Source organism: Zeus faber (assembly GCF_960531495.2).
Source record: "Zeus faber genome assembly, chromosome: 12".
Taxonomy (NCBI): Eukaryota; Metazoa; Chordata; class Actinopteri; order Zeiformes; family Zeidae; genus Zeus; species Zeus faber.
In genome coordinates, this window is record NC_137196.1 from 10,838,681 (window position 1) to 10,850,396 (window position 11,716).

At 48.8% G+C, this 11,716-nt stretch overlaps 1 protein-coding gene across 1 annotated transcript; it reads right to left on the reverse strand.

The window, feature by feature from the left end:
- Positions 1–2,575: 2,575 nt before the first annotated feature.
- cbarpa (CACN subunit beta associated regulatory protein a) lies at positions 2,576–9,837 on the reverse strand (the record flags this gene model as incomplete). The annotated part of the gene is made up of 9 exons (XM_080011272.1): positions 2,576–4,550; positions 4,638–4,842; positions 5,701–5,896; positions 6,357–6,503; positions 6,593–6,773; positions 6,877–7,039; positions 7,147–7,208; positions 7,466–7,611; positions 9,790–9,837. The coding sequence occupies 9 exons, from the start codon at positions 9,835–9,837 to the stop codon at positions 2,576–2,578; spliced, it is 3,123 nt and encodes a 1,040-aa protein (XP_079867398.1).
- Positions 9,838–11,716: the final 1,879 nt, after the last annotated feature.

Consider the following 11,716-nt stretch of genomic DNA (forward strand, 5'->3'; position numbering starts at 1 on the left):
ACACTATTTTCTCTAGTGTGTGTGTGTGTGTGTGTGTGTCTGTGTGTGTGAGACGGTGCTGGGAAATTATGATTTTACTGTACATTCACCGCCTGGGTTGGGAAACTATCTACCTTTGCCGAAACGCTGAAATAAAGTTTTTCCTGAGGTTTTAATGACCAGAGGAGTTAATCAGGAGCTACCTTTCCTGCCTATATTAAATATATCACTTCACAGCCTCAGGTTGTCCAATACGTGGATTGCCAAACGGGTCCACTGCTAGATTATTATATATACTATATTTTATTTTACATATACGCGATCAGCCACAACATTAAAACCACTGACCGGTGAAGTGAATAACATTGCTCATCTCGTTCCAATGGCACCTGTCAAGGGGTGGGATATATTAGGAAGCAAGTGAGCAGTCAGTTCTTGAAGTTGATGTGTTGAAAGCAGGAAAAACGGCCAAGCGCAAGGATCTGAGCCACTTTGACAAGGGCCAAATTGTGATGGCTAGACGACTGGGTCAGTGCATCTCCAACACAGCAGGTCTCTCAGGGTGTCCACAAAAAGTGGTCCAAGGAAGGACAACCGGTGAACCGCCCAAGGCTCATTGATGCGTGTGGGGAGTGAAGTCTAGCCTGTCTTGTCTGATCCCACAGAAGAGCTACTGTAGCAAAATTTGTGAAAATGTTAATGCTGCTTTGATAGAAAGGTGTCAGAACACACAGTGCATCGCAGCTTGCAGGGCATTGGGCTGCAAAGACTGGTGTCCATGCTGACCCCTGTCACTGAAAGCACCTACAACGGGCATCCGAGCATCAAAACTGGACCGTGGAACAATGGAAGAAGGTGGCCTGGTCTGATGAATCACATTTTCTTTTACATCATGTGAATGGCGGGGTGCGTGTGCATCGGTAAGAGATGGCACCAGGATGCACTATGTGAAGAAGACAAGCCGACAGAGGCCGTGTGATGATCTGGAAAATGTTCTGTTGGGAACCCTTAGGTCCTGGCATTCATGTGGATGTTACTTTGACAATTACCATCTACCTAAACATTGGTGCAGACCAAGTACACCCCTTCATGGCAACGGTATTCCCTGATGGCAGTGGCCTCTTTCAGCAGGATAATGCACCCTGCCACACAGCAAAAAATATTCAAGGATAGTTCGAGGAACATGACAAAGAGTTCAAGGTGTTGATTTGGCCTCCAAATTCCCCAGATCTCAATCCGATCGATTGAGATCTATGGGATGTGCTTGAACAACAAGCCAGATCCATGGAGGCACCACCTCACAATGTACAGGATTTAAAGGATCTGCTGCTAATGTCTTGGTGCCAGATACTACAGGACACCTTCAGAGGACTTGTGGAGTCCATGCCTCGACAGTCAGCTGTTTTTTAGTGGCATGAGGGGGACCTATACAATATTAGGCAGGTTATTTAAATGTTGTGGCTGATCAGTGTGTATTTCTTCACTATACAGATTCAAAACCCAATCAAAAAGGTTTGGGAACCCCTGGTCTTAGACAACATGTATAACATTTGAGTGTGTTATTGCACTGATGCAGGGCGTCAGTAACAGCCAATCCATTTGATGTTCAGCCTTTAAACTTCCCTTTCATGGTGATATTTCCCTTCCAGTGAATCTCTGAGAAGTGTGATCCTCTCTAACCTCGGACTTATCCGTCACTAGTCCCCTACAGTATCCATCTGCTCGAGAGAGTCACTTTGTTACCGAACCATCAGGCCCCAGGGAGGCTGATGGTTGAGGGAGAAGATACGCTCCACCAGAGCGTATGTTCTCCCTCATCTTTTCAGCCAGTGTTCAGCTTTTGCTTTTACTGTATTGTTGACCTCAGGTCCAATTATATAACGGTCTACCCTTGACTGGACACGGCATCAATAAGAAATGGTTACAGGAGTAACAATGTCATGGGTATTTGCTCCACGTGGATCGTGTTACTGTGTAGACTGACATCAGGAGATGCACTACAGTGGCGTGGCACACACAATCCCATCAATCCTCACTCAAATTAATTTGGACGAGAGTTGGTGGCGGAAACGCGCCTTACATTAACTTTTACGCATGGAAGTGCTTTCGTTTTGAGTTTGTTTCGGGTTTTTAATCTAAAACCGATTTTTCACATTGTTTACACATAGCATGCTGAAAACTCATACTCATGTTTAAAAATACTTTTTCTCTCTAAAAAAAACTGACAAATGATATGAGTTTATATATACATTTTTCTTTTTGATATATAGATGATTCTGAATCTGGCAGAATAAAGTTAATTTAAAAAAATGGAGAATCACATGTCACGGAACATGACTTCACAGTGGGAACAAGTCTGTATGAAAACACTGGAAGAGACCAAAAGACTGGCCAACAGCAAGGTGTCCCTACAGAATCGTTGTATATCATAGTGCTTCAACATCAGGACCGTTCTAGACAAAGAGAGATTTTCTTTTTTCACATGTAAGGAATGCCGAGAAATATACCTGGTAGCTAACACGGGATCTTTAAAGTGCTTCAGAGAAATGGACTCGCGATGAACTGATACCAGATAGGAGAGGAACAAAGACTTGGGCTATACGGGACTTTTGTCCGGGGAGGCGGTGTGCAACACTGCGACCACACACTCTGTTCCTCCGTGATGCTGCTCCACACTCCTCAGTCCAGAATAGAGCCTCTCGTCCAGGGAGGCGGCCAGCTTATCCGCCACGCTACTCTGGCCCTGGAGGATGGCAACCGCCGGGGTGTTGGCATGGGTGCTCAGTGCGAGGGGAGGGTGGATTTTGGAGTGGGAGAAATCTGATTGTATAGCTTGGCTGCTGTTGTTGTTTTGGTTGCCAACTTGCGGATCCATACCAAGCCAAGGGCACTGCAGCGGGTCAGGTGTGCTTTCACGGGCCACAGGTTTGCTCGCTGTGACACTACTTGTACTCGCGGTACAGGAAGTATCCACCTTTGACTCATCCTTGTCTTTGGAGACACTCCCGTCAGCTGGACCTTTATCCCCTATGGCCTCTTTGTTTCCCTCCTCGCAAGCTGCCACCTCGTTGGCTTCCTCGTCGGCAGCGCTGGCTATCCGGGAGAGTGTGCTGTGGTACCTTGTGTCCAGGGGATAACCAGCACTGTCCCCCCTCCGCAGTGGCGTAAATCTCTGCCTCTCCAAGGAGGGGGAGTATCTTCCCCCGGTGCCCGAGCCGGGGTCACTGTATTGCTTATGTCTCTGCCACTGCTTCCGGAGGTGGACCCTGGAGCGATGCCTGGACCGAGGTGGAGAGTCTTGCTGGTCGAAGCGCGGGTCGTGGCGGAGGAACTCGTTGAATAGAGCATCCGTCTTCTCATCTATGCTGTAGTCACGTCTGCGGAGACGGGGGCGATGAGCGGCTGAGGGCTGCGGGACAGGATGAAGCGGTTTTAGTAGCGGAGATGTTGGCTGGGACTGCAGCTGAGGGGGTTCCAGCGGACTCTGCGGATATGTGGCCTTCCTCAGTTGCGGTGCTTCCTTCAGGGTGAGAGACGGGCTGGCGGTTGGGGATTGCGTCAGTGACTGCTCTACTGCCAAACTGCTCGCCATTTCATCCTCCAGTTCCTCCTGAAACAGTCTGGCCTCGAAGCTCTCACAGACGGATCCCTTTCTCCCAGAGCTGGTGAAGTACAACCTCCGCTCGGACGCCGTCTTCCCTCGGTGCCCCCCAGGGTTCCCAAACAGCCGTAACTCTTCAGGGACTCTGGACGGGGCCTCTATTGAGGCGTAACCGCTATCCATCTGAAGGAGCTTGCGGCTCCCTGCCTCACCCTCTCCTCCTGCCCCACTTGCCATGTCCCCGTCCCCGTCACCCGAAGCCCTTCTGACTCCCACAGCTAACCCCCCCTCTCCGTCCCCCTCTCCATCGGGTTCGTCATCCAGGTCCTGCGACAGGCAGCTGTGCAGACCAGAGCGAGCCCCTGCGGCCCCCAGGGATGATACGCTGTCGGCGTCGCTGCGGACGGACTCCCGATCGGTGCTGCTCTGGTCGGAGGAGGCATACTGCTCCAGAGATGCTCGCAGGCTCCAGATGTCTCTGTACAGAGAGGGAGCCACCTCAGAGCTCTCCTGGGGGGGCACAAAAGAGAGGGACGACCCCGAGTCAGCCCTCAGCCTGGCCACGGCTCCCAAACCCTCCTCGGCTACTTCATCTCCCCTTGTCTCGTCGACTTTTTTCACTCCCGATGTCGCGTGGTCCGACTTTACCCCAGCGGTTTTGTTTCCCAGTGATACAGTTTTGATATTTCCACTGCCGCCTACTTCAACTCGCTCCTCGAACAAGTCGTCTTCTTCTACGTCCTCATCGGCAGGAGCAAGCTGCAGCCGCGCAACTCCCGCGCTTGTGACCGCACCCAGCTTTGAATCTATCTGTGTTTCTCTTTCTGTCTCTACCTCTAATGCCACTTCTGTTTCCTCACATGTGGCCTGCTCTCGCCTCTGGGCAAACAGAGTGTCTGTTGGCGAGTGGGCTCTGTCCCTCCCGGTGCCATTGACACCGCCTGCCTCGGCCATGGCTTCCATCTCTAGCCTTTGAAGATGAAAGAAAGAGTCACGCGATTACTGACAAGAAAACCCATGTTGTAGTGCTTCACCGTGGGGCTGGGCGGGGGTTTACCTGTTGAAGAACTCTGAAGGTGAGAGCGGCGTTGTGGCCTGCGGTAGAGATTCAGCGGAGAGAGACTGCAGGCCGCTGCTCTGGACCAGAGACTGCGTAAGGGGAGAAGTGATGTCATCTCTGAGCGGAGAGCAGTTTTCCTCGGTGTGATCGGTTGTGTCGCTGGCGGCGCGCTGTCTTTGGAACGGCTTCCTCTTGGGGGATCCTTCACATTCACGGATACAATTACTTGCGTACACGCTGCTATTTGTTTGAAAAGGAACGGTACTACCCAATGGGTACTACCCATTAAGACATTGTTAGGCATACCTTTTGAGCAAGCTTCAATTCAGTCAAATGGGGCAAAGAATGTAGCCTTCTTAAGAAAAAAGATGATAAACGTCCTTTGAATAACACATGAAGCTTACGGTAGTTCCCTGTATTTCTATTTTGTACCCCCACTCTGCATTACCTTTGAGTTTCTTATTTTATTTTATTCTATATTATTAGGCCACCTTACTGCATTACGTTTTATGTCAAGTATAATTTTTTAGGTGCCTATTGTACAATATGTTCAATGTAGAACATATTGTGCGTAATCACCGGGTGCGTTGCATTGACATTTCACTGCATATATGTATGAACGTATGTATATGTATGTGACGAATAAACCTCTTGAATCTTGACTCTCGTCTAAAGCATCTTCGGTCAATTCACTATCCCTCGGATTGCGATTTAAATGTAATGCGGAGCAACTTTTAGAAATAGCCACATAACAACCCACCTATCCATAAACTCGCTGCGGTGCTCTCGTTCCACACCGGAGGCAATCAGAGAGTTTGAGCACCCGACCAACCGTTTGCTGAGCTTCAGTAGGCATTTTTTGTGGGGGAATTTCTGACTGTGCAGCGATTTCGCCATTTTGTGAAGGGCGTTTACCATCTTTTTTCGAGGACTCAATCACCCAGTTGCAAAGATAGCTCTTTAAGATGGGCAGCAGTGCAGCAATCTGGGAAAATTAGCTCGAGTTCTATGTTTTGATTCGATATTTGTTCAACAAAAACTGCTTGTCCCTTGAACTGACCTTTGGCATCCAGACTGGCAGCCCGGTGGCTGCTGTCAAACTTCCACTTCTTGAAGTACGGTCCAGCCCCCTCCAGGCTGGCGTGTCGCCGCAGCTTAGAGAAGAAGTGCAGAACGGAGGCCTGGGTCGGGGCCAGCACCAGGGCGACCTCGCTCCCTCTCCTCACCCCCCCGCCCTGATCGCCGACGGCCTCCGACTGTCAGGGGGGGGGGCATTGACAGATGGTGAGAAGGGACGGGATGCGGTGAGATAATAACCGGAGGATTGAGGCAGGCGTGAGCGCTGGACTTTTAAATGATTCATGACGGGTGGAGGCAGAGCCTTCGGGGGGTGGGGAGGGGGCAGAAGTCTTTCATATGCCTGTCACTCAGTGGGAGCGGTGAGTAATCTCACAGAACATGGGTTGGTCAGCTTAATGTAAACCCATTGTCAAACATCAATTAATATTAATTGTAAAAGAATACTCAAAACCTTCCTCGGGGACATTCAAATGACAGCTCCTAGTGATTATGGTATCAGAATGAATGAATGGGGTGATTAACACAAAACTAAAAGAAAATAGGATGTCCTGCATGTCAATTAACACCATATCCAGCCAAATTCTGTTGGCTAATCATGTCATTTCCTTCTTAGCCTCATGAAAGTGCGACACTCACTGTCTGGGAGCGTGTGCGCTGTGTTTTTAGCCCCGACGTGGCCCGTCTGTCGCTCTGATGCAGGACGACGGAGTGGTGGGGGTCTCCGGGCAGCCCCCCGCTGAGGCTCTGGCCCGTCCAGTCCGGGGATTTGCCTCTCTCAGGGGGCTGGAGATACAACGGTGGAGAGCAGAGGAGAATTAGTGCTTTTTGGAGTTAGGACGAGATTGTCTGCTTTCTGGGAATGATCAGTTCACCTGGTAGATGGCAAGGGGCATTCTGGGGACTGGCAGCTCACTGATGTTGATGGTGCTGCTCTCTGTGGAATCGCACTCCATGATGGTAAGGATCTTTAGGGCAGAGGGGGCCGGCGCCAGATGGAGATGGGTCAGTCGTGCCTTTTTGAGATGGTGGAAGTCTCCCTCGGTAAGAGTGTACCTATTGTAATAGGAATATGAAAAAAGCGATTGGATGATGATTGAGTGATTGAGCCTAATTACTGTTAATGCCAACCGTGCGCAGGCGAGGTCCACCTCCATACCTGCGGCCTTTGTCCTGAGTCCTCCTCTCCTGTTCGTAGAGAGCAGATTCATTAAAGGACACGCGGCGGCCCGTGGAGCCAGTGGAAACAAACCGCTCCGTCTCCCCATCGTGACAGCTTGATGCTGACAGACCATCTGACTCATCCAGGCGGATTGTGATCTCTGAATGACAAATAAGACCAGGGGAGAGGGAGGGAGGGAGATGCTGCTAATACAATAGACCACAGTACGCAAGAATGTTCTGTATGTGCGAGTGTGCAGCTCCTAACCCTGGGTCGGCTGAGAGTCCTCCACATAGGTGGTGTTGGTCTTCTCCGGGTCGTCGCTCGCCCTGGACGTGGTAAATGAGAGAGGGAACGAGGTGGCGGGAGAGAAGAGGTTTTTCATTACCTCTGTCGGGTGCTTTTTCACCGGAATACTAAACGTCTATTTACATCTGAGCTTACGTCTCCATATTCATCATCGTCACGGCTCTAATCCAGTTCTGTCCTAATCACTTCACCACCACTGGGTTCCGTAATCTCTTGCTGTTTGGTGTGTGTGTGTGTGTGTGTGTGTGTGTGTGTGTGCGCGCGTGTGCGTGCCTACCTGGAGTAGCGCCGGCCGCCCACCCCGCAGCGGTTGCAGAAGAGAACCAGCAGGGAGAGCAGGACCAGTGTCCCTCCGGCAAAGACTCCCAGCAAGACCAGCAGGAGCACATAGTTCTCCACGCCGCCGGAGGAGACAGGCAGGTCCTGTGGGGAGCAGGCGGGGTCAGAGAAATGGAGTCCCCGAGCAGCCTCCAACTGCCCTCTCGTGCTCCTGATCAAATTAGCTGCCGCGCATTTTCATTCTCACCCTAAATTGACCCATATTTGGCAGTTTATGGTGGTACAGTGTTGTTATCACTTTGTACTGTTGAGGTTACAATACTGTGTCCCCCGGCGGGAACAAAATTAATTTTTCCTCCCCTCGAAATCACAGGCGATGAGAAATCTCTTTCTCGCCTCACACTGTCAACTCAGTGCTGAGTATTTCATGAGGAGGCCAATTAAGAGGGAAAGACGCTGTAAGCCTCCGTCTCCTCACAGTGATACCCGTGCAGGCACACTCATTGGCGGCCCGCTTGCATAAAAACCCCCTCACACACAGACACACTCCTCCCATTCTTCCTCTCGTGTCTGCTCTCCCTCTGATTAATATTCTCGGTCTTGGCTAAGTGAGCACGGGGATGCTAATTGAAACGTCAATGAGACTCTTAATTCAATTTCACTGCTCTTCTCGATGTGGGGCAAACGAGGCCTCCGCGAGCTAAAAATTGAAATGGGGGGAGGAGGAGGAGGTATGAAGAAGGAGAGCAGTGACGACACCAGGATGCAGATGTACATGAGCAACCCCCCCCTGCGCGCGCGCGCGCACACACACACACACACACACACACACACCAACCAGACCGGCCTTTCTTCCGGTGCCAGAATCGGATGAGACCCAATTATTTTTAAGTGAACACTCACTAATCAAATAGGGTATTTGCCAAAGCATAGTAAGGGGATGTGTTTAATTACACAGTTCGCTGACAATGCGTGTCTTGTGAGAGACCGCGCAGCATGCGCGGCTCGTGGGAAATTCTACTGCGGGGGGAGGCTTCCAGAAGCTACAGTTGACGTGCCGACCTAAACAGACGCGGCGGAAAGGTCAGTACAATGAGCTCCCTCCTCTACCGCGAACTGGACACACGCATGCCAACGCCTCGGAGATGAAGATGGAATGGATATGCAGGGAGATGGTATATGGGTCAATTGAGAAGGTGGTTTTCATTGATGATTCCTTTCCTATAGATGATTAGGGGTTTGGCTACTCTTCTTACCACTGACCATCATGGAAGGTCTATACATATTTTATATACAGTCCAGCACAATAGAATTGGGCAAATGGGCTACGTTAAGGGAATTCCAGAACTCCATCAATCAAAGTCTGTCACAATGTCCACTTTAATCCAAAACACAATGCCAAGTGTGCAACACCAGCGAGAAAATAAAATGCTGATAGCCATGTTTTGGTTTTTTTTTTCTGTTTTTTTTTGTAAACCACAGTGAAAGGCTGTCATTGTGCCAAGTGAAGCTCTCGTAGCCGGGACCATGGACCTCGGGACCTTGGAGACAGTAAACACACTTGTGAGGGCTCGGATTTGCTTCGTTCAGCCCCATATGTGTCTGCCTTAGGTGTTTGAGTAACTGACTCAATGCATCCATTCATTAGATGCTGATGTGGCCCACATTGGGTGGGACCTTTAGGCTAGATCCAACTCGGTGAGCAAAACGGGGACTGGACTCTGCAAAGGTGTGTGTGCGCGTGTGTGCGTGCGTGCATGTTTCATTTTGTTGCACGGTTCACCAAGACTGAGTAAATGAAGCTGTTCACCACCAATGTTTACAAGGGTAGGCAAAGCAAATAGCAACACATGCACACTGGTACATACACATCTACACACACACACACACACACAGCGAATGCAGTCTGTCCAGCCCCAGAACATCTGCAGCTTAATGAAATCTGATCCGAATGCTCGGCAGAACATTAAGAACAAGACAATCTATCAGAGCGAGCAAAGGCACTTTCCAGCAGCATTTATGGCGTATTACTGACACACTGTGCAGGCAACTCCGTCCTGTTGTAGCTCCACCCAGACAACACTCATTGTTCCCTAATTTCTTCCGCCGGCTCCCACTGGCTTACTAGAGGCTTAAAGAAGGATAAATATACACCCTCCTGTACCTATACTCGCTCAGTCTACCTGTCTGACTTCACATGATAAGAAGCTGCGTTGCATAACAGCACAACATTGCTCCTATTAAAGGATGTTGGCCAAGTATGAATGAACCAGAGTCCCGAGAGAGAGAGAGAGAGAGAGAGAGAGAGAGAGGGGCACTCACGGTGGAGTTCTCGGTCAGACTTGTCAGGTCGGGCAAGTCATCGCTCATGGTCCAGGTCAGTGTGGGGGAACCCTTTCTAGAGAGATGGAAGGAAGGAAGGAAGACAGAGGGGGAGGGAGAGGGGGTCAGGCAAGACCGTCTGATTCCAGAGTCAATTCCAGTTTAATGCGAGAGGCTTAAAATAGAGAGGGTGGAGAGGTGAGTGGACCGGACCCTCCAGGTTAATTGCAGTGATCCTTTTAACGTTATGGCCTTCAACATAAATTAGAAGCTTTTTGCGTCTAAAGCTTTTACCTATCTGTTAAAGAAAGGCGTTATTATAGTCCAAACTGAAAGGGCTTTGTTATTTTTTCGTCGGCGGAACCTTTCATGCTGGTGGGGTGCGTCGAGGTGCAGTAATCAGTTCTCCATAGTGGACTGTCAGCACATTGTACATGATTGTATAATCTGACCATGTGATCGACAAAAAATGAGCCTTTGTGCGTGTTCCGTCTATCTGCTTTTGTGCGCCATTGTGCATGTGGGGATGGGAGATAGCCAGATAAATAGTAGAGGTATTATGAAACTGAAAGAACTGCAGAAAAGGTGATAGAATACCTTTTTTTTCTCCCCAAGCTCACCGTTTGTGAGCTTGTTCATAGTTGCATTCCCACACCGTGTGGGGTCATATTTTATGTAATGCCTCATACATACATAGAGACGGCGCAATGTAGCAACGAGCTGCCTTGCTCGGGAGCAATGGTACAAATGCACAAGCCATCATCAGTCATGGTTTTCCAATACACACACACACACACACACACATACACACGCATGCACACAGACACTACCCATACCTGGTCCAAACTTGTTTTCGACTCAAGGTTGTAGGAAATATACAGTATGCATGAGTGTCAGCGGGTCATTTTGTCTTCATGGGTGCACATGTTCATGCTTGCTTATCAGAATTTCTATGAGGTGTGTGTGTGTGTGTGTGTGTGTGTGTATTTATTTATTTGTTTTTATTTGTGTATTTTTAATTATTTATGTATTATTTTTTTGTTTTTTATAGAGAAAAAAAGTCAATTGTAAAAATTGTTGTCAGAAATTCAAGTAAGATTTACATATTTACAATTTTGAATGTATGCAATATATACATTTAAAATTGTATATCTTGCCTTGCTTTATTTTTATCTCCAATATTTGATTGTTCAACCAAACATCTAAATCAGTCTGAATTTAATAACTATACAAGAAGAGCAAAAAGGTTAATAATAGTTATTATAACTAAAAAAAAAATGCTAATCTGCAGCCTCCAGGTGAACAAATGATGAAATGAAACCCTCTGATGATAATTCCCACCTGAATTAGGTCAACACAATTCTTCCACGAGGATGGCGAACTGAGTTAAATCTGGATCTGCTTCTATTTCAGGCTCCCCCAATTGCTTCAGGTTGGGCTATTTCCACAGATGTAGGAGACGTGCTGGACGCTCCAGCCATCAGCACTTTTTTGATCAATTCAGGGTCTCTAACAACAGATCGAAGGGGAACAAAAATATGCATCGCAAATCCCAAGCCAAACAGTTCTCACCAGATTTGTTGGTGGTACTTAAAAACCCCTCCGAGCTGCTTTCTCCCGGTGCTGGGTGGATGCTGACTACAGCGACTCGCTGCAGCTGGCGATGCCCACCATCAGCATCCCTTCCCCGGTGAACTGATCAGGACCGTCCCGTATTCCAGCGTCCTCCATCAGCCTACCGGGGGGAGGATCGCGACCGATCAGTACCCTTAATAACACAGTCAAGTCTTGTCTAAGTGTACCTAAAAAGAAATCCATCAATAATCATGCTTTTTTTTTTTTTTTTTTTTTATGGAGGACCTGATGTTATAGATCGTACACCATCGGTTAATGACACGCATTGCAGGCGGCGGGCTCACCTCGTCCG